Source organism: Aureobasidium pullulans (assembly GCF_000721785.1).
Source record: "Aureobasidium pullulans EXF-150 unplaced genomic scaffold scaffold_8, whole genome shotgun sequence".
Lineage (NCBI taxonomy): Eukaryota > Fungi > Ascomycota > Dothideomycetes > Dothideales > Saccotheciaceae > Aureobasidium > Aureobasidium pullulans.
The window spans coordinates 626,442-653,652 of record NW_021941028.1 but is presented as its reverse complement, the minus strand read 5'-3'; the positions used below and the strand labels follow the sequence as shown (position 1 = coordinate 653,652).

General features: G+C 50.6%; 13 protein-coding genes across 13 annotated transcripts; 6 read left to right on the top strand and 7 right to left on the bottom strand.

Moving 5' to 3' along the window:
* The first annotated feature begins 2,327 nt into the window (after window positions 1-2,327).
* Window positions 2,328-3,271, top strand: M438DRAFT_204485 (uncharacterized protein). Its single transcript, XM_029899362.1, has one exon. The coding sequence runs from the start codon at window positions 2,608-2,610 to the stop codon at window positions 3,103-3,105; it is 498 nt and encodes a 165-aa protein (XP_029761150.1). The 5' UTR covers window positions 2,328-2,607; the 3' UTR covers window positions 3,106-3,271.
* Window positions 3,272-3,955: 684 nt separating this feature from the next.
* M438DRAFT_272656 (acyl-CoA dehydrogenase NM domain-like protein) lies at window positions 3,956-5,392 on the bottom strand (the record flags this gene model as incomplete). The annotated part of the gene is made up of 3 exons (XM_029900578.1): window positions 3,956-4,749; window positions 4,812-5,242; window positions 5,304-5,392. 3 exons carry the CDS (start codon window positions 5,390-5,392, stop codon window positions 3,956-3,958), a joined length of 1,314 nt encoding a protein of 437 aa, XP_029761149.1.
* A 339-nt stretch (window positions 5,393-5,731) lies between these two features.
* Window positions 5,732-7,115, bottom strand: M438DRAFT_295999 (uncharacterized protein). The gene is made up of 2 exons (XM_029901891.1): window positions 6,531-7,115; window positions 5,732-6,466 (listed from the first exon to the last, which is right to left on the bottom strand). The coding sequence occupies exons 1-2, from the start codon at window positions 7,072-7,074 to the stop codon at window positions 6,093-6,095; spliced, it is 918 nt and encodes a 305-aa protein (XP_029761148.1). The 5' UTR covers window positions 7,075-7,115; the 3' UTR covers window positions 5,732-6,092.
* Window positions 7,116-7,245: 130 nt separating this feature from the next.
* M438DRAFT_204382 (uncharacterized protein) lies at window positions 7,246-7,755 on the top strand. The gene has a single exon (XM_029899360.1). The coding sequence runs from the start codon at window positions 7,307-7,309 to the stop codon at window positions 7,604-7,606; it is 300 nt and encodes a 99-aa protein (XP_029761147.1). The 5' UTR covers window positions 7,246-7,306; the 3' UTR covers window positions 7,607-7,755.
* On the top strand, window positions 7,756-8,574 carry M438DRAFT_204433 (uncharacterized protein). The gene has a single exon (XM_029899361.1). The coding sequence runs from the start codon at window positions 7,905-7,907 to the stop codon at window positions 8,394-8,396; it is 492 nt and encodes a 163-aa protein (XP_029761146.1). The 5' UTR covers window positions 7,756-7,904; the 3' UTR covers window positions 8,397-8,574.
* A 1,251-nt stretch (window positions 8,575-9,825) lies between these two features.
* On the bottom strand, window positions 9,826-11,402 carry M438DRAFT_272947 (nucleotide-diphospho-sugar transferase; the record flags this gene model as incomplete). Its single annotated transcript, XM_029900590.1, has 2 exons — window positions 9,826-9,900; window positions 9,954-11,402. 2 exons carry the CDS (start codon window positions 11,400-11,402, stop codon window positions 9,826-9,828), a joined length of 1,524 nt encoding a protein of 507 aa, XP_029761145.1.
* A 251-nt stretch (window positions 11,403-11,653) lies between these two features.
* On the bottom strand, window positions 11,654-13,338 carry M438DRAFT_345168 (uncharacterized protein). Its single transcript, XM_029905385.1, has one exon. The coding sequence runs from the start codon at window positions 12,998-13,000 to the stop codon at window positions 11,942-11,944; it is 1,059 nt and encodes a 352-aa protein (XP_029761144.1). The 5' UTR covers window positions 13,001-13,338; the 3' UTR covers window positions 11,654-11,941.
* Window positions 13,339-13,497: 159 nt separating this feature from the next.
* Window positions 13,498-14,765, top strand: M438DRAFT_317977 (uncharacterized protein). Its single transcript, XM_029902770.1, has 2 exons — window positions 13,498-14,002; window positions 14,058-14,765. The coding sequence occupies exons 1-2, from the start codon at window positions 13,526-13,528 to the stop codon at window positions 14,727-14,729; spliced, it is 1,149 nt and encodes a 382-aa protein (XP_029761143.1). The 5' UTR covers window positions 13,498-13,525; the 3' UTR covers window positions 14,730-14,765.
* A 290-nt stretch (window positions 14,766-15,055) lies between these two features.
* On the top strand, window positions 15,056-17,500 carry M438DRAFT_273071 (HCP-like protein; the record flags this gene model as incomplete). Its single annotated transcript, XM_029900603.1, has 2 exons — window positions 15,056-17,081; window positions 17,136-17,500. The coding sequence occupies 2 exons, from the start codon at window positions 15,056-15,058 to the stop codon at window positions 17,498-17,500; spliced, it is 2,391 nt and encodes a 796-aa protein (XP_029761142.1).
* A 365-nt stretch (window positions 17,501-17,865) lies between these two features.
* M438DRAFT_272626 (homoserine O-acetyltransferase) lies at window positions 17,866-19,068 on the top strand (the record flags this gene model as incomplete). The annotated part of the gene is made up of 3 exons (XM_029900576.1): window positions 17,866-18,004; window positions 18,058-18,607; window positions 18,720-19,068. 3 exons carry the CDS (start codon window positions 17,866-17,868, stop codon window positions 19,066-19,068), a joined length of 1,038 nt encoding a protein of 345 aa, XP_029761141.1.
* Window positions 19,069-19,597: 529 nt separating this feature from the next.
* Window positions 19,598-20,538, bottom strand: M438DRAFT_345165 (uncharacterized protein). The gene has a single exon (XM_029905384.1). It carries the CDS (start codon window positions 20,417-20,419, stop codon window positions 19,892-19,894), a length of 528 nt encoding a protein of 175 aa, XP_029761140.1. The 5' UTR covers window positions 20,420-20,538; the 3' UTR covers window positions 19,598-19,891.
* A 282-nt stretch (window positions 20,539-20,820) lies between these two features.
* M438DRAFT_345164 (DUF689-domain-containing protein) lies at window positions 20,821-22,194 on the bottom strand. The gene has a single exon (XM_029905383.1). It carries the CDS (start codon window positions 21,958-21,960, stop codon window positions 20,932-20,934), a length of 1,029 nt encoding a protein of 342 aa, XP_029761139.1. The 5' UTR covers window positions 21,961-22,194; the 3' UTR covers window positions 20,821-20,931.
* Window positions 22,195-22,427: 233 nt separating this feature from the next.
* Window positions 22,428-26,979, bottom strand: M438DRAFT_345163 (pyruvate carboxylase). The gene is made up of 4 exons (XM_029905382.1): window positions 26,507-26,979; window positions 26,162-26,454; window positions 25,305-26,106; window positions 22,428-25,031 (listed from the first exon to the last, which is right to left on the bottom strand). Exons 1-4 carry the CDS (start codon window positions 26,652-26,654, stop codon window positions 22,687-22,689), a joined length of 3,588 nt encoding a protein of 1,195 aa, XP_029761138.1. The 5' UTR covers window positions 26,655-26,979; the 3' UTR covers window positions 22,428-22,686.
* Window positions 26,980-27,211: the final 232 nt, after the last annotated feature.

Genomic DNA, 27,211 nt, shown 5'->3' with positions numbered 1-27,211 from the left:
AATCCTTCAACATTCCGAACTTTCTTCTCCTCACGGGTCAAGACCAACGAGCGGCCAGTGCTGATTCCTCGTGCATCCGTGTAACATCAAGGGTCTCTTGCTCTCGAGGCGGTGACAGCGATAGCAACCCCAGTCCCGTTTCTCACGTGGGCCCTGATGCGGTTTAGGCACGAGCATCTGATGCCGCGCGTTACAACTAGCCGACCTCGTCCGTCAGAGTGTCATGGAGCGCTTAGACGAGCTTTGCAACAAGTCCGCGATCGCCTGACCTCTACCACCGGTGTTCAAAAGGCGGTGTTCATGCACTGCTTGGCTTTCAGGTTCATGTGTGCTTTACCTGGTTGTAATTCACGTTGCTCTCAGACCAAACACATGCAGGCGTGATCATGCTCGTTCTCCATGAGCTCCGCGCTCCGACGAGAGTCAAATTTCTGTTATCGTCCAAGGGAGCGCAATGTGACTTTCAGGGTGGATTTCACTACAAGATGCGGCTCAATAGTGATCTGAGACTCATACATGTATCGACTACAGTACGAACATCTATTCTCATTCTTGATTGTGGCTGCAGGTTTGGTAGTGTTAAACCAACTGAGCATGTGGAGTCCAAAGATAACTCACCCTGCAACTACATCCTGAGCTCAAATGTGGTACACCCCATAACGAGATGTTGATGATGACATGGAGCTCGACCACCAGTCGGCGCTTCTGTTTCGGACAAGAGTGAGTAGGTGACCTAACATACAGCGATGCACCTGCGCAGTCAGAAGGACTGCTTGCAACGGAAGTTCGTTCCCTGAGAAAGATGCAGGTCATGAGCATACTTATCGTGCAAGCGAACCCTCTACGGAGTGCCTTGAGTACAAACAGCTTCGACTCTATCTCAGAGCGTTTTCGTCTTTGCGCAAGCTCATACCATGGATGTTGCATTGCCAACCAGGTCTGCTTTCTGTTCCCGTATGCACGACACGCCCGACCCGTTGGTCACCGAACATTCAATGTGGCTAGTTGTTCTTACATCGTCCCTTGCGCTCGTCTACACCGTTCATCTTGGTCTGCAGACCTGCGAGATGGCAAAACTATCTTCAACACACCTGAGTTCGTCCCGAGATCTCTTCCGCTCAAACCTGCATCTGCAATACTTTCTGCCCAACTGCTGCTTTTTCGTCGAAAGTTTCCACACATGCAGACTTTGCATTCAAAAAAGGTGCCTCTCATGAACTGAATCCTTCTGGCCAACATGCCACGACAGTGCATCCTTTGTATTGTCTTCCTCGATATCTACGGAGCAACAGCGAAACCATCATCGGTACGATCGATACAAGCCACAAGTGGCTGTACGGCTCATGCATACTCACGAGCCGTCCGTGTCAATATTTTCGATGTCGCAATAATTTCTCCTACGACTACAATCAGCAGCTGGTAACGAACATTGCTAATCGACGACATACATGCTGATCTATTGCTCATCATGCTGACTGCTCAGTTGACGGTGACCACTTGCCGGTCAATTGATTTTTTTCCCAATTTCCGGGATTCAAGTCGTCTGTATATTAAGGAAATTTGTTGTCATCCCGTGGCTTGGATTCCTTCAATCTAAAACACACCTTCGAATTGCCGTTCATCAACCCACCACTTTCCAAACATGCTATCTATATCCATTGTTACCGACTATTGCGATATCGATCGATGCTTCACCTCGGCTTTTGAAAATCGAGAATATAATATCCTTTTCTCGCTTCCGGTGGCTTGGGAACGAGGAACGAGCGACCACATGAAATAGATACGTACACAGGCACTAGCTGTTCATTAACAAAGTACCCAACTAACCACATATTAAATGCGAGAAATGTCAGATACGGCAAGCGATCATCCCAAAGGATAGAAAAACCTTGAGCTTGGGAATATATTGGGTTCCCAATGAAGGTGATGATATATTGAGTTGCTTACAAAGACGGAGCAAGAGAGGTCGAATGATGTGCAATGATAGGTTGATTGCTAGAATTCAGTGCCACATGATTGGTTCGTCGACAATCATAGGTCGAAACGATGACCATTTCGAATTGAGGATGTCTGTGGGGCCACCCTGGATCATATCTTTCTGGACATGGTCGCACAATCAACGTCAGCAGGGCTATACACAGGCACCTGTTATCATCGAGGGTATATCAACATATTAGGGCTTACAGATACTCCGCAATATGGGAAGATCTCAGCAAGGATGAATTAAGTGGAAGGGCGATACTGTTCTCGTTCTCAAGCACGGCCGGTAGCGCCTTCACACTCCACGAATCAACTGGACCTATACTGTCTCAATCACCATTGTTAAACTCCTACATTGCTCGGTCCTTGTCGTCTACGCGTCTCTGTTCGGATCATACTCTCGCGCTGTCACCAGCGCATATGGAGCCCGCAAAAGCACCGAGGTATCAGCCTCCGAAGTGCTTGTCCAAGCAGGCATCAGGGTACACGATGTTTCTCATCGCAGCATCGATATCCGCAACGGATGGCACTGTGAGAAACTCCATCTGATCAATCAGACCGGCTTCGAAAGCACATTGACCCTCGATCTGTCGTATCCTTGAGTTCGTATGAGGAGGACGTACTCGGATGCGATCTATCTCCGTGTTATCACACTCTTTCTTCTACTGTTCGATACAATCTAACAGGTATACTGCTTCTTCTTTTCTAAGAAAGTCTACCACCCTCCTCTTTACCCAACACTGTGCCCTGTCTCCTACACATCTCTTGGCTATGTTGTCCTCTCATCTTCGCTTTTTGTCTTCCCGGGTCGCTCTTCCATCCTTGGTCAATTGCTCCTTCCTTCTTCATGGACCGCTCTTTCCTTTCTTCGTTGACTGTTTTTTTTTCCGTCCTTTTTTCGCAATGCTCTTTTCTCTTTTCCATGGACCACTCTTTTCCTCATGGACCTTTTCCCTTCTCTGTGAATCTTCCCATTTCTCCTACTTTTCTCTACATGTCACCTCCCTTCCTTGCTTTTGGGGTCGAATCACGCCTCTTGTCTCTCTTTCTTCTGAAACAGCTGGGGGTTTGTTTATCTCTATGAACTTTTACCCATTTATCGTGGATGATCTCTCTTTTCCATGATAAGCAAATTATGATCACTCTTTTTGGTAAATTTATGTAAAACCGCGTTTCCATGTTTTGTTGTGGGAATTTTTTTCACTTCTTACTTTCCTACTTCCCTGAAAACCAATTTCCTTCTACTACAAAAAATGATCACCGGAAAGCAAAAAAGTGGATGTGAGAGACAATGTTAATTTCCCCTTGTTTTTGACCTAAAAATGACTTATCCTATATATATATATATATATATATATACACTTGTGTGTAATGTGTTTTTTTGTTTTATTCATGTATCGAATTTTCCCCCCTTTGTATATATTCTCTCTCTCTCTCTCTCTCTACTTGGTTTTTTTTTTTTTTCTCTATACGATGGCTTTTTTATCATAAATGTGGGCACTTGATCTATATAAGGCGACACGTCTGATTTTATATGGATTGTACTCTAACTTTCTTCTTCTACAGTTGTCTGTAATTTCTTCAAGCATGATGAAAACATGATAAAAACATGATAAAAACATGATAAAAACATGATAAAAACACATAAAACCATATAAAAACATACAAAAACATGATTCTCAAAACCAAAGAAAGCAGCTGTTGGTTCTTTCCCCCATTTAACAAATAGGAGAAACTAGAGAAAAGAGATGCCGAAAAGCAGATGGATGAGGCAGATTCCCAGCTGTGAAGTTATATCAGGTGGCGCCAAAGTTCTGTATTCATCGTAGAGCATTCTCGGCCGTGAGTGACAAGAATTAGTACTCTGCAACAAGAAAGAAATGAACGAACAAGAAAAGTGGTTATCGTTGATGCTTTGTTTTTGGATTCGTCTACTTCTATATGCTTACAGCAGAACTACCAAAGCCATCTTCTTCTACTTGGTATATTGCTTCTGCAACAACTTGGCGATAGTGGTAAGTTGGATGTTGCTAGTTCCCTCATAGATAGCACCAATCTTGCTATCTCTCCAGTACTTCTCGGCCAATCCTTCTCTCACGAAGCCCATACCGCCCATCCACTCGATAGCTTGTCCAGAAACTCTACCAGCGACTTGGGAAGCGTAGAGTTTGGCCATGGCGGCATCCATGACAAAGTCCTCTCCGGCTTCCTTTTTGCGAGCGGCGTTGTAGACCATGGCGCGTGCGGCGCAGATCTCCGTCCACGCTTGTGCGAGTTGATGTTGCATACCCTGGAACTCTCCTACGAGGGTTCCGAATTGCTTGCGGTCGTTCCAGACGTAGCTGGCGGCATTTGAAAAGGCACCCATTGCAAGACCAGTCATTTGAGCGGCGATACCGATACGACCTTCGTTGAGGATGCCAATGGCGTATTTGTAGCCATGGCCTTCTTCTCCAAGCAAGTTTCCCTTGGGGATATCGCAGTCGTCAAAGTTTACGACGCAGGTGGAAGAGGCCTTGATGCCGAGTTTCTTTTCCTTTTTGGCGATGCTGAAGCCGGGGGTGTCTTTGTCTACAATGAAGGCTGTGATTCCCTTGTAGCCTTTGGAGGGGTCGAGGTTGGCGAAGACGATGAAGAAGCCGGCTTCGAGGGAGTTTGTGATCCACATCTTGGAGCCGTTGATGCGGTAGCCGTCGGCCGTCTTTTCGGCGCGGGTCTTGAGGGCGAAGGCATCGGAGCCGGAGACGGGTTCTGAGAGACAGAAGGAGCCTGGTAAATCATGTTAGCTAAGAGACCTTAAGGTGAGTGGCAGGAAAGTAAAAGAAACTCACCAACAGTGTTTGTGGCCAATTGAGGCAACCACTTGCGCTTGCTTTCGTTGGTGCCGTACTTCAGCACTGTCGTGTTGACCAGAGTGTTGTGCACATCGACCATGACACTGACACTAGGATCCACTCTAGCCAACTCTTCAATACCAACAATAGCAGCAGTGAAGTTCATGCCGGCACCGCCAAACTCTTCCGGAATCTCAATACCCATGAGACCCTGCTCGAAGCACTGCTCGATGATGTCTTGGTCCATCTTTTCAGCCTCGTCCATGCTTCGTACTTTGGGCAGGATGACATCGTTGGCGAACTTGCCGACAGACTCGGCCATCATGTGCTCGGTCTCGGAGAAATGGGTGATGGGTGTGGGTAGGGCATCTGTGAGATCGTTGGGTTCGCCGGTTGTGGTTTGTCTGCGTGACTGTGAGGTGGAAAGGCTTCTCCAGCTGTCTTGTAATCAGTATATGACACTACAGACTTCCATGATCAAAAACATACCATGGTCTCGACAGGACTTTTTGGCGGAGTGGAGACTGGAGGGATGAAGGTCGCATAAGCGGACGCATGCTTCTTGCTACCGACGCCATGTTGTGGTAGATTGATGTTATAGTAAGAGGATAGGAGATGTAAGAGATCAAAAGGTCAAAAAGATATTCAAGATCAAAAGTGACAACAGATGCATCAATGAAGCGCGGATCGAAAGTGAAAGTGAAATGCAGGAGCAACGGATGGCCGAATCACATGCGGGGACCGGGACCGAGGCAGACGATTATCTGGGGTCTCCGCTCCATGGCGCCCTGTCGCCCTATCGTTCTCGGTGCGATTGAAGTCTATTCGCGCTTTCTCTCTTCCGGTCGTATCCAAGCAATCAAGTCTATTGACTTGGTATAGTTTGTAGTTGAAGATGTGTGTTCAGGAGATGTGATGCGTTACTTCTCTACGATTCAAGCACTAAGCACTCTACACGATGTTTGCCGTTGGAAATGCCTCGGGAGCCGGGACTCGTCTCTGCCAATGCTCAAGTACAAAGATCAAGACAGAAAGAGCATTGCTTGCGAGTTACAACCTTAAACGTCTCACAGAAGCCGTGACTGTTCAATGTTCTGAAAGAGAAGGTATGCAGATTCATGCTAACTGCCTGACTTCCAGAGCGTTCAAATCATGCCTTTGATCAATTAAGAATGATGTTGCCGGATGCTGACAGTCGATATGAATGGTGACTGCATCGCTCTCGAAGCAACCATCCTAGCAACGCCATCTTGTCCTGCAAAGTGGCAATCCTAGACTTTAATTCGGTCTGAACTTATTCCTCCTCATCTTCATAGCCTCCACCTTTTTCCTGTCCTCCTCAAAGCCCTTGAGCAACTCATTAGCCTTCTCCTTGCGCTTCTCGCGCATCTGGAATCGGTAAAAGTCCTCCTTGCCCTTTGCTTTTTCCTTTTGCTTTTCCGCCTTTTCTTGCGCTTCCTCCAGACGTGCGGGTCCCATGCGTCCTCCACGGGTGACTGTGACGAATCCATCTTCGTCTGGTTCGGCGCGTTGGCGGGCGAGTGCGCGGGCACGGGTGGCTTCTTGCTCGGCGAAGGAAGTCATGTATGCGTCGACTGAAGCTTGGAGGGCGGCGGTGGAGGGGAAGCGGAGGGCGTGGTGGGATAGATATCCTATTTCGCACGCATTAGCAACAGACCCCATCACCACTCAAATCAGAAAAGGAATAAAACTCACTAGCAGCACCCAATCCAGGAACTTTGCCTTCTACTCCCTCACCCCAAATAATCTCCTCACCACCTTTTACAGCCTTCTTCACCTCTTTAACTCCCATCTCCATAGCAGCAACATCCACAAATGTGACCACACAAGTCCACCCACTACCCCCCACCCTCCTATCCCAAACCTCCGGCAATTCTACCAACTTCTCCTTTTCCTCCCCTCTCTTCCTCTTTTTGCTTTGACTCTTACTCGTCACCGGTGCCGTGACCTTTTTGCCTGTGCGCTGGCCTTCGAATTCTACTCTTTCCACGCGCGCGCCTCCTCCATGTGTGGCGAATAGCGCCCGGAGATGCGCTTCCGTGGCATCGATGGGGAGATTGACGGCGAACAATTCGCGAGGTGTGTTGTCGGTGGGTATCTTGGGCGCATTGGGTCGGAGGTAGAGGTAGTGTTTTGTGGCTTGAGGGAAAGAGGCGGTTGGCGGTATTGAGAGGGGGACGATGGTGTATTCGTTTACGCTCGCCGGTACGCGGCTGCTTGATTTTGTTGCGGGCGCCATTGTGTGTGTGTGTTGTGTTGTGGTTTGCGACAAATTATTTCATGGCAGTCCGTTGCAGAAAATTAAAGTCGAGGTCTGGCTTGCTTTGCGGAGATATTCCGCGCTTGACTTTGACCAACAGTGGAGCGTCACCCTGGTGGCTTTACTTTCATGGCCATGCTTCGATCTTTTTGCATGTACCTTTGATACAAGAGCATATGTGAACTTTGTTGCAGCTGGATAGATAACTTGCATGAGAGCAAGCGTAAACCAAGAAAACGCAATTCTTTGCCACGCTATATTATGTCTTCTAACTGCCAAACCATCATGGCCAACCATATGCCACTTCTGCCATCTCTCCTCTCCCTCTCCGCCTGATGCTCGACATCCTTTTCTCTTTCTTCCTTGCTCTGTCGTTCCCTTTCCCACGCGCTCCGCTATGCATCGCCTTGGTCCGGCTACTGCTTCCGCCCGCTCTGAAATCAAGATTTGTCCAGTCGTCCTTCAAGAAGAACTGCTGGTGTGTGGCGTGGGTGTCCCTTTGTGGGATTGAACGCCGGTCGTTGGTGAAGAAAAGAAAGGAAATGGTGAACATCGTGGTCAGGATCTCGTGATAAACTTTTGCAGGTCATTGGCAGGTCGTGAGAGCAACTTCGCTCCATCAAAATGAGAAACATAAGAAAAAGGAAACCAAAACAAGGCATCAATGTCTTGTATATGTCAAAAGTCGCTCGCGCGCACGCTTGAACGAAGATGGTGGGTAAGAAACGAAAAAAATGCTGGCGATGAACGATTATGCAAGCAAGTGGACCGGTCGTATCGACACCATGTTTCGAAGGGCCTCATGAAGCATGGTGGAGGTTCTGTGCGATTGTTCAAGCAGCGACAGAGGCAGGAACAATGGTGGTTGCAGGTTTAGGAGTTCCCTGAGCGGGAACAGGAGCAGCAGCCACAGCATCGGAAGCGGCAACAGGTGCAGACTCGCCGTTGGTTTCGGCCTGCTGGTTGCACTCGCGGGAAATGTGACCAGTCTCGCCACAGCGGTAGCAAGTCTTGCCGGCGGTGTTGAGCGGGCCACCATTGGGAGCAGTGCACTCGCGCGAGATGTGACCAAGCTTACCACAAGCGTAGCACTTCATGGCTTGAGCCTGGCAATCGCGAGCGAAGTGGTTAGGGCCACCGCACTTGTAGCAAGTGGCAGGACGAGCACCGCCAGCAGCGAAACCGCCGCGGAATCCACCGAAGCCACCACGAGGACCAGGAGCACCACGACCAAGACCAGGAGCAGCGACACCAGGAGTAGGGCAAGCACGCTGTTACATCAGTCAGTTGAGCGTGCATGAGAGTTGAAAGTCGAATAATAGACATACAGCAAGGTGACCGGGCATGCCGCAGGAGTAGCAGCGTCCGTTGGCACCACCACTCAAACGAAGAGTAGGACAGTCAGCCTGAACGTGTCCAAGACCCTGGCAGTGGTAGCATTGCTTGGCTATGGGTACAGATCAGCACACGACTCTTGATATCAAGCGAACTGCATGATTTGTTACGTACTCTCAGTGGTGCGAGGAAGAGGGCAGTTGTTCGACTCGTGGCCTGTCCAGGATATCAGCATGATAAACCAGATTTTGAATACGAAGATGGATACCAGGCTGCTTGCAGTTGTAGCACAGGCGCTCGGATGAGGAGCAGACCTCAGCGTAGTGTCCAACATTACCACACTTGTAGCAGGCGCGACGCGAAAGAGAAGACATGTTGTTTATTTTGCTGGAAAGCTGTGCCTCAGTCAGAGCGTGTTGGCTATCGTGTATGCACTGAAATGTATTTTGTGATATTCTTGTTCGCCAATGGCTTCTCCTCACACATCGAGTCACCAAGTTCAGTGTCGTGCGCATGGAGGGCATGTCGCAGTGTCCGACTTGTTCGGCAGCAATCGAATGAAAGAGCTCGGTCGAGGCATTGTTGCTGACCACAACATGGCGCAGATAAAGACAAGGATGGAGTTGACGGATACGGTAGATGTTGGTGGAACGGAAGGGTGCATATATAATGCGACCAACGAGACGACTGACCTGGTGATGCGAGTTTGTTTGACCTGTTACAGCGTCAGCGTCTACAGCTCCCACATGTTTGGGAATGACTCAAGCTCTTGTCTTACACTGAGGTTGAGAATCACTCCTACTCTTCGGCACTCTACCGAACGGATCTCCAAAGAATTGATGAACAGTAAAGCAAGATACGGGCAATGCGATACTAAGTTGAGTCGAGTAAACGAAGGTTGAGCGGTTGCGATTGCGATTGCGGCGCGAGAGGCTCGAAAAGAAGGAAACGCCGAGGGCAGACGGGCAGACCCACTCGGCAACAGCTCATGCACCTTCCTCCCGCTGCTCGGCTTTATTCTCCGACCTGCATATCATTGATCCGGTCAACCATCTCAACAATTGTCTTCGTGCAAGAACAAGTGAACATCACTCGAGTTCGCAGCAGCCATCGGGAAGTTTGGAGAGAGGCTTCTTGCTTCAGCTGCACCGTTGACAGCTTCGAGGTAGCTTGCATGTACCAAGCTTGAACCGTGCACTCTTTCATCGTACTCGAGCACATGAGCCGGGCATATGAAGAGTGCTTAGTCGGTGGCTGGGAGGCTTTTTTGTTGCATGTTCGTTCAACTTCTGCTTGTTGATTGCTTGTTACTTTAAGAGAACTCGACAGCATCAATTAATGTGACTTCCGCGTTGCCACACGCCTCGTTGCGCCTTCATGCACCTTTCGACAAATTTACTGCTTCTCCTGCTCGATCACTGCAGGTGCCTTAATTGTGCGCTCGCTCAAGAACTCGAGTCCTTCACCACCCTGGATAACTGTGTTAGCTTTGCTCTGTTTGGTAATGTGTATACTGTACTCACGTAACTGATCTTGGGTGAGATCTCAACACCGGCGTTGTCATCCTCGCTTGTCACAACAGCACCGACAGCCTCGAGCCATCTAGTGCCTTGACGGAAGATATCGCGCTTGCTGGTATCCGGGTCATCCTCTCCAGTGCCTCTTGCGTTCTTCAGAGGGGAGAACTCGTCCTCTCTCTTGACCTCCTGGCAAGCGAACTTGTCCATGGAGAGGAAGGGGAAGCAGTCAAAGACGAATTGCTCAAGCTTGATGCCATTGGGCTTCTCGGGCTTGACAGTCTCACCCTTGTCAGTGTCGACGTAAGGAATCTTCTTTCTGGCAATGTGATGAGGGAGCTTGTCTGACCACTGAGGAATGCTCTCGAGGAAGCCGAATGAGTAGTAGTGGTTGACAATGTTGGCAGCACGGAACTTGAGCAGACTTGAGTCCTTGGAGTCCTTTGCCTCCGAAGTCTCCTTGTCAATTTCAGAGTACTCGACAACGTCTGGCTTGCCGTTCTTTGACAAGATGAGTCCGACAGACTCCTTCGCATCACGCTTGCGGACGACCTTGGTGGCGATGTCCACTTCCTTGGATGCAGAGAAACCAATGAACGTGGGGTCAGCGACTCTGACGAGGCAGTTGTCGACACAGTAGGCATGAATGTGCTTGATGCCTCTCTTGGACATGTCTTGGACAACGCCCGACTTGATCAGAGCGTTGTAGAGACCACCGTTGCCGTCGGGTGCAACAGCAACCTTATGCTTAGACTCCAATAAGATCTTGCCGTCATTTGAGATGCAAGGAAGAGTGCCCTGCTCGAAGAAAATGACGTTGTTTCTGTTGAGGCCAAAGTATGCGTGCTTCTCGAAGAACTCCTCGGTAGGCTTGCGAGTAGGGCCGCTGGTCATGATATACCATGGTACGACAACCTCTTCCTTGCTGTGCTCGTGTTCAGCCAAACGCTGAATCTTCCAGATTCTCTCCGCTTGAAGCTGGAAAAGGGACTTCTGGCTAGGAAGACCAATATCGTAGCATCCCTTGGGTGCAGAGCTACCCAGGCGAGTGCCCTGTCCACCAGCCATAAGGACTACAGCAACTTGATTCTGAGCGATGAACTGCAGACCTTGTGTGTACCATACGTTGAGATCATCGGGTTTCGAGTCATAGATTGAGGAAGTGGCGGATTCGGGGAGCTGCTCAAGCTTGGGTTTGGCGTCTTCGGACTCGGTCTTGGGAGGATTCAAAGCGCGGTGGGTGACAGTGTTGACGTATTCGGGATCGATGTCAGCGAGTTGTTGGTAAAGGAGACCCTTCTCGCCCGAGTTGAGGTCATCCCAGAAAGCGAAGACCTGCTCCTGGCCGGCCTTGGTGAACTTTTCCAAGAGCTTCTGGTAGTCCTCCTGGCTAGGCTCCTCAGGGGCCTCGTGGTGACTGGTGAGATGGAGCTTCTCCAAGACGTTGTTGATCATGGCGGCAGCCATGTTGTGCGATGTGTGATATGTGGTCTAGCGGAGTAGATCGGAGGTATGTGGTGTTGTGGAGCACAAATGCGCTTTCCGTGTGTATGGGAGAGGGATGGAGTGTGAGATGAGACAGAGATGGAGGGGTTGAGATGGACGAAGACACGAAACGCTTCTTGAGGCTTTCTTTTGTGATGGACCCTGCCGACGCCTGGCCTGAATCAACAATCACCATCCATTTGCATGGAGAAGCTCCCCCCACTTGCGTCACTCTATTTTTGGCTTTCTGCAATTTTGCTTCATCTTTTTGACCGACTCCTCGTATCTCTCGAAACAATCATCTATTGCTGGAACGATCATACGAGAAGCCAGCATCTCTTAGGTGCACTGTCGACTACAACTCTTCCACAAAGGTCGATCGTTCAAGCTGATGCTCAGCAGAACCCAATGAACGGCTCGTTTCAAGGGTGGGCGGTAAATATTCAACGTCTGAAACGCTATCTCATTTGGAGCATCTCGCATGACTCCATCCCCGCTCAAAAGTATGCTCAAGGGCGGTACAGCCATTCCTGCCTGCGGAATCTCACCTCAAAATCAACCTGACCAAACATGCCAACTGCAGCCATCAAATCATGGTCGCCTTCAAGACCCACGATGCTGCCGCTGTCGTCTCCATCACGCTCCTCGTACATGTTCCAGCCTCCTTCCTTCTGACCTTCTCGGGTGAAGAAGACCTCAACGTCCCTCCTGCGGCCAGGGAATTGTGCTGGTTTGATGTTCATACCAATACCGACCGTCTCTCCATCCTTGAAATAAGTGGTAAAGTCTTGGCCGCCACCATCATCGTCAATGTAACGACGTCCATCATCGCCATGTACACCGAGGCTGGCCCTCTCCCAGCCAGGGAGTCGGAAAGGAGGATAAGGAGGTGCCACAAACCCGATCGCGATTCCAGCGTCTCCCTCATCTCCAGAGTCAGATCCCATGCGAGTCACGCGGATCTCAAAGTAGATTGTGAAAGGTCTACCCTGGTTCCTCAGAGGATCATTGAGGGCGGCAGAATAAAGAGGCGCGGATGTGGTCAGGCTACAATCTTCGCAGTTTTTACGTGTGCGAACCGACCAAGTGTTCTGCTGACGCATCGCTCTCGTCAATTCGCCTGTAAAGTTTGGTGGAGGTTGACTGAAAGTAAATCCATGGAGACGGAAATCCTCATGGACTGAGGCAGGAATCTGACCAGGTGGGTAGAGACGATTGCGATTGCACCAATCCTTTGCTTGTTCTGCCGAGTATTGTGTTGCGTTGGCTGTAGGAGAGGTATCATAGGTCATAGTAGGGGCAGGCGGTAGTAGACTCGAATCTGGCACAGATAGCCATGGTGCATATTCTGGTGGGGCCGCTTCATTGTGGTAGTCGTTAGATGGAACATGACCTGGGGGAGGGCCTGGAGGAGGAGCGAAGTGTTCACTCGAACTAGCCTTCTCGTCGTGCTTTTGGTAGCCTGGCGGTGGACCTGGAGGAGGCGCATAGCCCTGTGATGAAGCTTCTTGTTTCTTGCTCCAACCAGGAGGCGGGCCTCGAGGAGGATTGTACTTCTCGTTGGTCATGGTGAGCTTCGAGGTAATAACGATGTTAGGCAGTCCGAGGGGAGAGAGCGAGCTAGCTATTAAATGCTGTAGGGTGGTTTATCACAGTGGCTTAGTAGTGGGCGCAGAATGAGGCAGATTCCAAGTTTCAGAGAAGTGTCACAAGAGGGCAGTGTCGAGAAGGATGAGCCAAGGAAGGATGATGATGGACCATGTGTTGGCAACAGCGGCTGTCGGCCTCTCATTCGCATCCTCGATTGACTTCAGCAATAGTACATTGGATGATTGGATTTAGTTTGATTCAGAGCAACTGTGTATGTACATAATCCCTTGAGGCAATCCTAGGAACATGGAGAACATCATGCCTTTGGATAGCCGGTCGAGAAGATGCAATGACAGAGGTGTGAAGGCAGGGGTCGTGTTATTAACATGAATCCGGAAGCTTTCCCCGCGGTTCGGGAGGGGCCGAAACAACATGTGCATGTCATGAGGCGTCTCGCAAACAGCAAAAGCAAAGCAGGCGGTCAACATGTTCAAGAAAACGACATGGACGGTCCGGCAGCACAGCTGCATCAAAACTTGCAGGATGCCGTGAGTGATGCTCTTGCCATGCGCCGACCGGTTCTTCATCACCTGAGCGCCGACACAGCATGGCTGCTTATGATCCCGCGTCCAGTCGCCGCAACAAAGCGTGGAGGTCGAGTCTACTTCAACATTTTGATCGACCCATGGCTTTCCGGAACACAGACCGACTACACGAGTTGGTTGAGTAAACAGTGGCACGCCGAGAAACCTCGAGTTCCGAATATCGCCGCCGTAGAAGAACTCATCCGCGAAACAGAAACTCTGGCCAGTGGGATACGCTTTGGAAAAGGTAGAAAGAGCAACGCACACGAGACCGAGGACCATGATGGGGTTGAGACTTTCATAGATGCTGTTGCCATCAGTCATCAGTTCACCGACCATTGTCATGAACAAACAATGCGGGATGTGCACCCAAACGTGCCCGTCTTTGCTACAGAGGTGAGCAGGCTAGGTCGCCGTGAACGTACTGGCTCATACTCATGAACATGTACAGAAAGCGATACCGCTGATCGAATCGTGGAAGCACTTCCGTGTCGTGCAGACGATACCACACTTCTCCCAAGACCCTGACTGGCACGCAACCTCAGTGCCTCCCTTACCAGAATGGCTCGGCATCTCTCGACTTGTAACAAGCAGCGATATGCTCTATTTCCATTCGGCTCTTATGATCACCTTCAACAATCAACAGAGCGGACAAGCTTCTAGACGAAGCAGCTCGCATCAATACACGGAACCTGAAGAGGAGGACGAGACGGCAGAAGCTGTCATCTACACACCACATGGAATACACAGTTACAGTGAGGACTTGGATCTTGTAACAAAGGCCAACCCTCCAATAAAGACACTGGTCTTCATACATGGCCTCGAAGACATTACCTTAGGAGCAGCGCAACAGCTTAATCTGGGAGCACATAATGGCCTCAAGGCACAGCGGAAACTCAAGGCGAGCTATTGGGTTGGTACACACGACGAGGACAAGAAGGGTACAGGAATTGTCGGTTGGTTACTCAGGCGGAAGAAGATCAGTGTCAAGGATGCAGTAGAGGCTGAGAGGAAACGCATGGGAGGTTCCAAGAAGGATGAGGCTACCGATGAGGTGCTTGGATCGTTCCAAGGGGTCAACTGGGTTGATCTTGGTAACGGAGAGAGTCTAGTGTTACAGTAAAGCTGGTCTTCAACTAATTTACATGCTCCATGGACTACTCGAGTGTTGTGTTATTTGTCGAACATGTGGAGACCAAGAATGACGCGGATGTCGGAGATTAGACGGGGATTTGGAGCGGATGCGGGATGGCGGCGGTGCAATCAAGTAATGGTTGCTTGACCAGCTGGCATTTGTCTTCGCATCGACATGTCCAATATCGCACAATGAAGACAGAGTCGTGGCGAGCCGTGTCGCTGCTCTTACTATGTCTGTTCCTGGCCTTCGTCAACTGCCAGGAGGCGGTACTGAATCAACAGGATCCGTCCCATCATGACACGACGCCGCACATGTCCAAGGGCCACGGCCACGCCCACGCCCACGATGCTCCGGCACACGACAAGGCGCCGTATGAGCAGACTCCTGCTGTCAAAGACGCTCTCGCCGCTCTGCGCAAGATCCGTCCCGTCACTAGTCGCCTTGCACGTCTCAGCAAGCCTTCAGGTGTCGTAGGCAACACAATTCACTACGCCAAAGAGTTGTTTGTTCTTCTCTTCATGAACCAGCCCGACCAGAAGCATCTCCTGACTACCGATACCACTGCCCAACCTCTCACTCCCGCCCTGTCTCGCGCCGTCACCCTACTCCAAGATGCCGCCGAACAACAAGACGCCGATGCCATCTGGCTGCTGGCCGAAATGAACTTCCACGGCAACTTTACCCACCCGAGGAATTACTCGCGCGCTTTCGAATACTACCAGACTCTGGCCTACTTGAACGGCAACAGTTCTGCTCAATACATGCTGGGTTTCATGTATGCTACTGGAATAGGAAACGCCGTTCCGCAAGATCAAGCAAGAGCCCTGCTATACCATACATTCGCTGCTGAGCAAGGCGACATTCGTTCTCAGATGACCCTAGCATACCGTCATCATTCTGGGGTTGCTACGCCTAGAAACTGCGAAGAGTCCGTTCATTGGTACAGATTAGTCGCGAAGCAGGCTGTCGAGTTTTACAAGTCTGGTCCTCCTGGTGGCCACTCTCTGGTCAAGAACGCCTTCCGCCTAGTTGATGAAGAGGGTGGCATTTACGGCGAGGGTGCGAGTGTCAGCAGCTCCGGTCCCAACGCAAAGGTTGGAGGCCCTACATCGGACGCCTACGCAGATTTGGATGATGTCCTTGAATTTCTGGACTTCCAGTCAAGGAAGGGCGATCTGAAGGCCACTTTCCACCTTGGCAGACTCTACTACGATGGCTCAAGAGGACTGGCTCGTGATTTTCCTTCCGCCAAAGATCACTTCATGCAGGTCGCTAGACTGTACTGGACTCCTTCTGGCAAGGTCAAGACCGACGTTTCGTCCGCTGTCGAGAAACTCGCACCCAAAGCTGCTGGCTATCTGGGTAGAATGTTCTTGCGTGGCGAAGGCACCGAGAAGAGCTACACCAAGGCCAAGATCTGGTTCTCTCGTGGAATTGAGCACGGCGATGCCCTATCACAGTACTCTATGGGAGTCATGTACATGGAAGGCCTAGGTGTTCCCAAAAACCCAGTCAAGGCTGCTGACTACTTTTCGCCCGCTGCCGATCAGGATCTTGCCGTGGCTCAGACGAACTTGGGAATCTTGTTCATGGATCAAGGTGATATCCATACTGCAAGAAGTTACTTTGAGCTAGCTGCCCGCAATAGCCATATAGAAGCTTTCTATTACCTGGCAGAGCTAAGTAACCAAGGTGTCGGTCGCGATCGCTCGTGTGGTATGGCCTCCGTCTATTACAAGATCGCAGCCGAGAAGGCCGAAGTCATCCACTCTTCCTTCATTGAAGCCAACGAAGCTTACGAGCGTGGCGATCTTGAGACTGCAATCATCGCATACATGATGGCTGCTGAGCAAGGCTACGAGATGGCACAGGCAAACGTGGGATATCTTCTTGACCACACACGTCCGCGCTTCTCGCTTCCATCCATCTTCCCCTTCCTACGCCGTCGTGTTGATGCAGCTAGTGATGCGGCTCTCGCGCTCATCTACTGGACTCGCTCAGCTAAGCAGTCTAATACTGACTCGCTCGTCAAGATGGGTGACTATTATCTTGACGGTGTCGGCACCGCATCTTCTCCTGACAACGCAGCCATCTGCTATCAAGCCGCTGCGGAAGGAATGGCGAGCGCGCAAGCAATGTGGAACCTTGGCTGGATGCACGAGAACGGTATCGGTATCGAGCAAGACTTCCACCTAGCCAAGCGTTTCTACGATCAAGCACTCGGAACAAACGCAGAGGCATACTTGCCTGCTAAACTGAGTCTTGCAAAGTTGAGGTTGCGTAGTTGGTGGAATGGCGTCAGTGGTGGTAGCGTCAACTCCATCAGAGATGAGCCTTGTAAGTGACACCCTCATTTACACTCCCATATCTGACTAACATTATTTGACACAGCTCAAAAGCCAAGTCGCACACTAAGCCAATGGCTTAATGACTTCCTCGAAGCCGATGCAGCTTACTATGCGGACCACTTCGAAGCCGATGACTGGGACGACGCACACACGCACATGCCCGGCGGCGACGACTTCTATGACGACGGCGACATCGATGATGGTATGCTCGAAATGCTAGTCATCGTGGGCTTAGCCGCTGCACTTGCTTTCTTGGTATATTATCGTCAGCAGAGACAGCAGGAAGCAAGACGTAGAGAGGAGCAGCAGCAGGGAGTGGTGCCACAGCAACAGCAGGATCAAGGGTTCTTCCCTCCACCAGGTAATCCTGAGTTTGCGAATTGGGTTGCTGGGGGTGTGGGACATTGATGTGCCCATATCTTGATCTTCTACTTGGGTTTCGAGATAGCTCGGAACGTTGTTGCATAAGTAAAACAATCAATCAGCGAACAAATGACCTTCAATTACCCCTCATCTATAGACTTGGAAGTTCCAGAGAACGCACCTGTAAGATTGATATACAACTTAGGTTTTGCTCTCGAGACGAGCATCCAGATATGGACCCTGAAGATAGGCCAAATCCGTCCTGACAAGGAAGGTTTACCACTCCCGGCCACACGGGTAGCGGGGTAAGATAACAGACGACATATACATATCTTGCTACCTCCATCACTCAGTTTCTTGCTTACATCTTGCTTTAATCGAAGAGATATTATATTCCAACATCATCAGTCATGGCAGACTATCAAACCTACGATCTAGGCGACTTCACCCTCCAATCAGGCGAAACAATTCCCTCGGCAAAGATAGCATACAAGACTTTTGGAGACCCATCACTACCGGCGATCATCTATCCAACATGGTACAGTGGATGTGTGTCTCAACTACCCCCCTACGTTATCAACAGATACTAACTCCAAGCAAAGCAATCTCCGACAATGAATGGCTCATCTCCCCTTCAAAAACACTCTCCCCTGCCACCTACCACATCATCATTCCCGCACTCTTCGGGAACGGACAATCCAGCTCCCCCTCAAACACCTCCATCAATCCCTTTCCTGCAGTGACCTTTTACGATAATGTCAAGGCCCAACATCAATTGGTTACAAAACACCTGAAGATCGACCATGCCTTTGCAGTATTGGGATGGTCAATGGGAGCGGGACAGACTTACCAATGGGCAACTCAATATCCAGAGTTTATGGATAAAGTGGTACCGTTCTGTGGTTCTGCGAAGACGAGTTTGCACAATCAGGTTTTCTTGGAGGGGGTGAAGACGGCGTTGGTTGCCGCGAAAGGTGGATCTTCTGCTGGCATCTGCAAGGGACAAACTGCAGGATCAACAGAGTGGACGGAAGAGCAAAAGACGGTGGGATTGAAGGCTTTAGGAAGGGTTTATGCTGGTTGGGGATTCAGTCAGGCGTTTTATCGTCAACGACTCTATGAAACTGCATTGGGGTACAAGGATTTGGAAAGGTATGTTTTGCCCTCATCTACCGATTCACCCTTCTCCCCTCTTTCCTTCCTTCCCTCCTCCATCCTTCCACCTCCTTGTTTCGTATACCTAATAACATGTGATGGCATCCAGCTTCATGCTCGAATTCTGGGAAACCTGGGCCCTCTCCAAACACCCCGAAAACATGCTAACCATGCTCCAAACCTGGCAATCCGGCGACGTCTCCGCCCAACACCCTTACAATGGAAACTTCGAAGCGGCAATGGCAGCCATAAAAGCAAAAGCACTCGTACTCCCCGGAAAAACCGACCTCTACTTCCCACCAGAGGATTCGGAATATGAAGTCGAGTGTATGGAAAAGGGCGTGGGGAGATGTGTGGCTTTCCCTAGTGTTTGGGGGCATTGGGCTGGTGGACCGGGGCAGAGTGTTGAGGATGTTGAGTGGTTGGATGGGAAGTTGAGGGAATTCTTTGATGAGTAGTAGGATGGGAGGAAGATTGAAGTTGAGGAGTTATGTCGAGAAGGTAATCATCTCTCTTCATTGGTTATACTTTAAATTCTAAAGATCAGCTACAGCTATGACAATGCATGATCTTTTTCAAAGATTGACCAGGCTCAAGATCAACTCTCATCAGAGGAGGATCATGGTTTCAATGTGGCATACTCCCGCCAAAGCACGTCTTGCGGCAAGCCGAGCCACGCCGGTCCGAATTTTATTGTCTTCTGATTATAGAATACATGGTGAACCCTATCATCTTTCAATCTTCATCCCATGGACTGCTCGATGTGCGTAAGAGTGAACATAACTAGGCTTCTGAAAATCTTCTCTGACGACCCGGAATGAGAATACTATTCGCCGTTGATAGAATGAAGATAGAGGCACCGCATAAACGAATACACGCTTTGTATGACCAAGAACAGTTAGACGAATGTAGCTTCGAGAGCGAAGAAAAGAACACGAAGTAGGAATCGAAGAAGAGCGCAAGGTATCGGGGCCTAGCAGATGAAGCATTTGTGTAAGATTGTATAACCGTCTTCGTTAGTAGTACGAACGAATCGAGGTAGTATGTTTTAGTTAAGGTCGTCGTGCTATTTAAAACGAGGAACGACACCGTAATCCCGACCGGTTCCCGAACGGATGTAGATCCTTGGACGGCATTTACGTCGAGTAAGGACATGGAAGACATCTGACCCTGATGTTTGCGAAGCATCTATACTTCAAGAAGTTGGAAGCAGCGATACACACTCCTTCTTTTCGCAGAGCAATGCCGTAGCCGTGTACGATGAGCGATTTTCAATCCTTCCTAATTCCCCTTGCCATCTCTCTCCTCGACCAACTCCCAAATATACCCGTTGACAAACCACTTCTCCAATCCCTCCTTCTCCATCCCTTCCGCACCCTTTACTTCACCCACACACCCCTTCTCCCCACACAAACACTTGAACCCTCTATCCATCTTCCACTCCGTACTGGGATAAAAGAAACTCAGACTATCCCCCTCCCTCAACTCTTTCCCTCTAGCAACCCTGATCTCCATCTTCTCGGTATCAATCTCCAAACTGGGATTGCAAGAATGATTGAGATAGGTGAATGCAGAATCTAGAGAAATGTGCGAGGAGGTGGAGACTTGGAGGGTATGCCATTGTGGTGTAGGGGTGAATGTGTATGCTGTTATGGGGGCGAACAGGGAGCCGGAAGGTAGAGAGATTTTGGAGATTAAGCCGTGGCCGGATGCATGGGAGGTGTATTCTAGGAGATCTTGGAGGTTGTTTGCTGTTACTGGGAAGGCTGGCTTTTCGTGGTCGGATTTTGTGGTTGTTGTGGATGCCATTTGTGTTGGTTGATGGTGATGTTTCTTGAGTAGATTGGTGTTGAAGTTGATGTGGTGTGTATTTTATTGGTTGCGGTTTGATGTTGGATGTAAGGGAAGAGTAGAGTCATGAACTTACAGTTGTTGGAAGTGAAGTCTTACATGATGATGCTATAACCGAGTTGCCGGTTATGGAATGATGAGGCCTTGTTTCCGAGGCTGTTGTCGTGGGACATGTGTCCTCTATCATGCCACCATCGATGTCATTGTTTGGTGTCTAAGCGCCGACGCCCTGTGGGGTGGAACAATCGGTAGGACAGGGTGACGATTTGCGTTCGCGATGTGAGCAGCGGGGGAAAAAACGTGGAACCAGTTATTTACATTTGGTCGAAGGGGAAATGGTATAAGTTCTATATCATGGATGCTATGCCAACTAGTAAGAGTCGCCGCTCGTCATATCAGAAAAAGCCAGACAGACCGCCGGATGCGCCAGGTAAAACTCCTTGTCGTTATGGAACAGAAAAGACACACATTTACAGCTGGATATCGTTGTTCAACAAGCGCACCTCCTCGCCTGGCTTGAAAGCTGGAAGTCCAATATAAGGACATCCGTCACATCTGAAAGCATCTCCCAAAGCACAGTTACCGCAACTGCCAACCTTGCCCTGCACGGTGAAATCGACCTCTGCCAAATCATCGGTATCCAACTTCATAGTCTGCAAAGCACTGTCGGCAGCCTCACGCTTGGCCTTGTCCTCTGCATCAATCTTTTGCTTAAGTCCACAAGTGCAGTCTTTGCATGCGCGTCTTCGCTTGCCATTGGGCTTGCAGGCTTCGGGAATGTTGATGGGGCGTTTGCGGTCTTCCTCGCTGAGGAGGGTGTTAGGGTCGATGGAGGAGCCGGCGAGCAATTCTTCCTTCGAGGGCAATTCCATCTCTTCATCTTCGTCGTAAAACTCTACATCCAAGTCGTCGCCCATGTCAAAACCTACGCCTGCGGGCGCTGAAGGAGCTGCGGGCTGAGGTGTCTCGGTGATGGTCTTGTTGATAGCTTCGATGTTGTTCAAAGGTACAGCTGCTGCGTTTGCCTTCTTCTTCTTTCCGAAACTCAGGGTGACGGTTTGCGCGGCGGCTTGTGCTGGCTTTGACATGCCGCCACTGACATCCTGGACGAGACCAGCGAGGATAGCCTCCGTCTGCTCAGCAGATGCCGATGTACCGAATTGGCCATCCTGGCTCTTCAGCTTTCCTCCGTCCTTGAGAGAAGGCACCAACTTCTCAATAATGGCTCTGTTGAGAGGCTCGCGTGATCCATCGACATTTGTGAGTAGAAGGACGAGATCGTATGTGGATGCGGGAAGAGAGACGAGACCGAGCGCGAGACGATCGAGCATCTGGATGTCGGTGGCATTGCGGTCGTGAGCCTCGACAATGCTGTTGAGGGCGTCAGGGTGTGAGGCGATCGAAGGTGGGGCGAGGAGGAGAGTTCTGTCTTGCGACTTGGCCGATGGTGGCGCAAACGAGAAGTCGGATGTGTTGTCAATGGTGATGCCGGGCGCCATCGTGAGGGATGTGTATGTGTGATTTATTGAGGAGAAGAGTAGTCGTTCGATATTTTGACCCAAGTTTACTTTGAGCCCGAGAGAAGCGCCTCGAAGTGGATCGTCGGTGGGGCGAAGGAATCTGCTGATTGAGGGGTTTGCAGGCGGATTGGGTGATGAAAGAGGTATCCGGTGAAGCGTGATGGTATACGAAGAGTGTATAAGGGAATTTCAGAGAAGAGCGACAGAGATATGGCAAGGGCGAATATGATGAAAACAATTGCGCAAAAGATGATTATCAATGTACAGAACCCCGCGTATGACCAATCCCAAATTCTGACCAATCAAGACCATTTCTCGCCCGCCGACCTCGCTCAACACTTTCACATGCTGACGGATCAGAAGCCAAGCAATTGCGTTTTCTTTGTACGAATCTGGTCGTCCTAACCCTGCCCGCGGAAACACCCTCTCCATCTGCTTACGTTAAAGCTATCTATATGTAGGACACGACCTCTGCTGAATCTGTGGTTAGTGGAAGCGCGGGAGAACTCGCTGCTCATCAGACATTGTTATGAGAGATCGAAACTCAGCACATAGTACATGTAAACTCAACCATTGATGAAAGTAGAAGAAATGCGTATACAATAGGTACATATAAAAGCAACCCAGAAAACTCCACTGTCTCGTTACTGGATATTATGAAGATTCTCATCCGTCAATCGTGTCTGCTTGCCATCTCGTGATTTCTTATTTGACAATCTTGCAGATCAAGTCCTGTCCATCGACCGAGTCGGACTCCTTAACACTGAGCTCGCCGACCTTACCAGAGTGAGGTGCGCTGATGACCATCTCCATCTTCATGGCACTCAAGATGGCAATGGGGTCACCCTTGTTGACCTCGCTGCCCTCCTTGACTCTGAGCTCGACGACGACACCACTCATGGGTGCGCCAACCTGGCTGCTGTCACCAAGGTCGGCCTTCTTGCGAGACTTGTTCTCAACAGCGGCGTGTTGGTCGTCGACGGTCACTTGACGAACTTCACCGTTCATCTCGTAGAAGACCTCTCTTTGGCCAGTTTGCTCGGAAAGGGGACCGATCGCCAGAAGCTTGATAATGAGCACCTTGCCCTTCTCGAGCTCGACGTGGAACTCCTCACCAATCTCGGGCTTGGCCAAGAAGTACTTGGTAGGCAGGACCGACAGGTCGCCGAACTTCTGTGTCCACTTCTTGAAGTCCTCGAAGACCTTGGGGTACATGACGTATGATGCAACGTCGGACTCAGTGTAACCACCGAACTGCTCCTTGAGCTTGTTACGCACCTCGTCGAAGTTGACGGGCTCGAGGTAAAGACCAGGTCTCTTGTCCATCTTTCTGCGCTCACGTAGAGCCTGCGAACGGAGAGGCTCGGGGAAACCACCGTATGGTTGTCCCATGAGACCCTCGAAGAACTCAAGGACGGATGAGGGGAAGTCGAGCTGCTCGGCCTTCTCGAGAACGTCGTTGTAGCTCAGCTTGTTGCTGACCATGAACTGGGCAAGGTCACCAACAACCTTGGAGGTAGGAGTGACCTTGACAATGTCGCCGAGAAGATCGTTGGCTTGCTCGTAAGCCTTTTTGGTCTGTGCCCATTGCTCACCAAGACCTTGCTGGGAGGCCTGGAAAATGAGGTTGGTCAGTTGACCACCAGGAATCTCGTGCTCGTAAACCTCAGGGTCAGGACCAGTGAGACCAGCCTCGAAAGGCGAGTAGAGCAGACGGAGCTGAGCCCAGTAGTGGTCAATCATTCTCAAGTGGTGAGGGTTGAGACCAGGGTCGAAGTCGCTACCCTCGAGAGATGCGACGATGGCACCAATGCTGGGCTGAGAAGTCATACCGGACATGCTGTCAGTGGCGGCATCAACAGCGTCAGCGCCAGCCTGAGCACAGGCTACCATGGAGGCAACACCAGTACCAGCCGAGTCGTGAGTGTGGACGTGGATGGGAAGGTCGGGGTACTTCTTTCTGATCGAGCCAATCAGCATGGTGGCGGCCTTGGGCTTCAAGACACCGGCCATATCCTTGATACCAAGAATGTGAGCACCCATGTTGACAATCTTCTCAACAACACCCATGTAGTACTCGAGGTTGTACTTCTTGCTGGGGTTCAGCATGTCACCTGAGTAACAAACGGTTCCCTCAGCAACACCACCAGCCTTGAGGACAGCCTTAACACCGACCTCGAGCTGCTCAACATCGTTCAAAGCGTCAAAGACACGGAAGATGTCGACACCGTTCTTCTTTGCCTGTTCGCAGAAGTGGAAGATGGCGTTGTCGGGAAGCGATGAGTATGCGACACCGTTGGCACCACGGAGGAGCATCTGGAACGGAATGTTGGGTACGAGCTTTCTCATCTTGCGGAGTCTGTCCCAAGGGTCTTCGTACAGGAAGCGCATGGCAACATCGAAAGTAGCACCACCCCAGCACTCAAGAGCCCAGGCGTTGCTGAGAGCATAGCTGGTCTCCTTGGCGATGTTGAGGAAGTCGACAGTACGAACTCTGGTGGCAAGAAGAGACTGGTGAGCGTCTCTCCAGGTTGTGTCCATGATCAAGCAGCCCTTGTTGGCTCTTACAGCCTTGGCAAAGGCATCAGGGCCTTGGTCCACGATAATGCTTCTCCAGCCCTGCTTGCAGGGCTCTGAGACATCAAGAACATTCTTCTGCTCGTCGTGAAGAGTAGGGATAATGATGTCGCCCTTGAACTTGGGCTCACCGATTTGGCCCTTGATCTGACTGCCGTTCACGGCAAGGTCACCAAGGTAACTGAGTAGCTTCTGGGCACGGTTTTGACTGTTGACAAGAGCGAACAGCTCAGGGGTATCATCGATGAAGGTAGTCCAGCAGCCGCCGGAAACGAATGTAGGGTGGGTGAGGAGAGACGCCAAGAAGGGAATGTTGGTCTTGACACCGCGAATTCTGAACTCTACCAGGGCACGAAGCATCTTTCTGCGAACAATCTCGTAGGTAGAGCCACGGACTGAGCACTTGACCAACATGCTGTCGTAATGAGGAGTAATGACAGCTCCTGCGAACCCGTTCCCGCCGTCGAGACGTACTTTAAGGGCACAGTTAGCATGTTGAACAAGTCAAAAAGTAATACTCTCCCGAAGATCATCGGCCACCGGCACCCACCTGTCGCGTTGCAGAACAGTTTTCAAAATCAGCCCACGACCACAGAGAGTAACATCGAAGCGCACTCTCAATGGCCGCAGCCGAGTTTGGAAACACTTCGTGCAATGCGACAGCTGCAAAGACTCAGGGGCTCGGGCTCGAAACACCGCTCTTGGTGGCTGATGGCCGATGATTCCTGGAGCTTCAATGTACATACCTCCATTTCCACCAGCTGAGCGGTATACCTCAATTCTGCCGGTGTCGGGCTGGAAGCCCTTGGTGGGATCCTCGGTAGTGATACGGCACTGACAGGCGAAACCACGGACTGAGATGCGGTCCTGGGTCAGACCGAGCTGCTCAAGCGAAGCACCTGCAGCGATCTGGATCTGAGCAGCGACGATGTCGATACCAGTAATCTCCTCGGTGATGGTGTGCTCGACCTGGATTCTAGGGTTGATCTCGATGAAGTAGTGGCGGTTCTCCTGATCAACCAAGAACTCAGCAGTACCAGCGTTGCGGTAGTTGACCGACTTGGCGAGTGCAACTGCATCGTTCAGGATGGCCTGACGCGTCTCCTCGGGCAAGTCCTTTGCAGGAGCAAGCTCAACGACCTTCTGGTGACGTCTCTGGACACTGCAGTCACGCTCGAACAAGTGGACAACGTTACCGTGGCTGTCACCGAGCAGTTGGACTTCAATGTGCTTGGGGCGGTACAAGAAGCGCTCGACGAAAACGGTACCGTTACCGAATGCAGACTTGGCCTCTGATGTGGCACGCTCGAAGGCCTCCTTGAGCTCCTCTTGCTTCCAGACGACTCTCATACCACGGCCACCACCACCAAAGGCTGCCTTGATGATGATGGGGAATCCGTGCTTGTCGGTAAAGCTCTTGACCTCCTCGAATTTCTCGACAGGGCCGTCGGTACCGGGAACGACAGGAACCTTGCACTTGATGGCAAGCTCACGAGCCGAGACCTTGTCACCGAGTGCATCAATGGTATCGGGGGTGGGACCAACGAACTATTGCATGTCAGTGCGACTGTTAGACGAACTTCCAGGACATTGCAAAACTCACGATCATGCCAGCAGCTTCGACCTTGCGAGCGAAGTCGGCGTTCTCACTCAAGAAGCCATAACCAGGGTGAATGAGGTTAACATTGTGTTCCTTTGCGATCTTGACGATCTCGTCACTGGCAAGGTAGGCAGCGACGGGTGTGTATTCTCCTCTCTTGCCAATGACATAGGCCTCGTCGGCCTTTTGTCTGTGCATAGACAGGCGGTCCTCATGACTGTAGACGGCTACTGTCTGGAGCGAAAGCTCGTGTGCGGTACGGAAAATACGGATGGGGATTTCACCACGGTTGGCGACTGTGTCACAGTTAGCAATTGTTGAGAATGTCGGTTCCAGGAGGCATCGTACCTAGGATCTTCTTGGCCTTCATGATGGAAGAGTTGGCGCGCAGACGCGAGTGAACAGTGTTCTGGGTGTGCGTGTCGACGCCGTCCTCAATGGCCTCCTCGTTGGAGTCCGAGGTCTGGACATTATGGGTAGCTGCAAAGTCCGACATGTTGACGGGTCAATGCCTCACACAGCTGCAATCTGAGAGCAGCTGCTTGCCGGAGCTCGGTGGAGAGGAATTGAGGGGTTGGAGGGGGTTGAGAAAGCGGTATGCAGGGAGTGAAGGAAGGAAGGAAGAAGTGTTGATAGCTAAACAGACTTTCGAGTCACAAGCGGTGGACCTCAGCAAAAAAGCGATGACGGTGAGCTTATTCCAACTTGCTATCTCGGCCTCTGCTTGGGAGCTTGGTGTTGCTTCGGCTGAACGTGCCCCGCCAATCGGAAAAGCTGGCAAGGATCGCGAGATAAGGCCGGATTCACTGCTTACTAGAAGCAATTATGAACGCAAAACTGCCTTGAAGCCGCCCAGGAATTGTTGGTTTCCATCATGAACATTTCTATACCATTCAATGACCTATATAGCTCCATGAAATCATCCTCGGGACATCATTAACCCCACTTGACGAACCTGGAGAAACATTGTCAGTGCACTTGGGGTCATCCCGAGTGCTTCTCGTGAACTGTCGGGTAGAAACGGAGGGAGCTGTTCCTGCAGGGTCCCCGAAC

What these genes read in the sequence shown, in the direction of transcription:
- M438DRAFT_204485 (XM_029899362.1), top strand. Translation starts at nt 2,608, where the DNA reads ATGCGATCTATCTCCGTGTTATCACACTCTTTCTTCTACTGTTCGATA.
- M438DRAFT_295999 (XM_029901891.1), bottom strand. Translation starts at nt 7,074, where the DNA reads ATGGCGCCCGCAACAAAATCAAGCAGCCGCGTACCGGCGAGCGTAAAC. An exon ending in TCCTGGATTGGGTGCTGCTA is followed by an intron (nt 6,467 to 6,530) that starts GTGAGTTTTATT and finishes CGTGCGAAATAG; the next exon opens with GATATCTATCCCACCACGCC.
- M438DRAFT_204382 (XM_029899360.1), top strand. Translation starts at nt 7,307, where the DNA reads ATGAGAGCAAGCGTAAACCAAGAAAACGCAATTCTTTGCCACGCTATA.
- M438DRAFT_204433 (XM_029899361.1), top strand. Translation starts at nt 7,905, where the DNA reads ATGGTGGAGGTTCTGTGCGATTGTTCAAGCAGCGACAGAGGCAGGAAC.
- M438DRAFT_345168 (XM_029905385.1), bottom strand. Translation starts at nt 13,000, where the DNA reads ATGACCAACGAGAAGTACAATCCTCCTCGAGGCCCGCCTCCTGGTTGG.
- M438DRAFT_317977 (XM_029902770.1), top strand. Translation starts at nt 13,526, where the DNA reads ATGGACGGTCCGGCAGCACAGCTGCATCAAAACTTGCAGGATGCCGTG. An exon ending in TGCCCGTCTTTGCTACAGAG is followed by an intron (nt 14,003 to 14,057) that starts GTGAGCAGGCTA and finishes GAACATGTACAG; the next exon opens with AAAGCGATACCGCTGATCGA.
- M438DRAFT_345165 (XM_029905384.1), bottom strand. Translation starts at nt 20,419, where the DNA reads ATGGCATCCACAACAACCACAAAATCCGACCACGAAAAGCCAGCCTTC.
- M438DRAFT_345164 (XM_029905383.1), bottom strand. Translation starts at nt 21,960, where the DNA reads ATGGCGCCCGGCATCACCATTGACAACACATCCGACTTCTCGTTTGCG.
- M438DRAFT_345163 (XM_029905382.1), bottom strand. Translation starts at nt 26,654, where the DNA reads ATGTCGGACTTTGCAGCTACCCATAATGTCCAGACCTCGGACTCCAAC. An exon ending in TCGAAGCTGCTGGCATGATC is followed by an intron (nt 26,107 to 26,161) that starts GTGAGTTTTGCA and finishes GACATGCAATAG; the next exon opens with TTCGTTGGTCCCACCCCCGA. An exon ending in CTCAGCTGGTGGAAATGGAG is followed by an intron (nt 25,032 to 25,304) that starts GTATGTACATTG and finishes GTGCCCTTAAAG; the next exon opens with TACGTCTCGACGGCGGGAAC.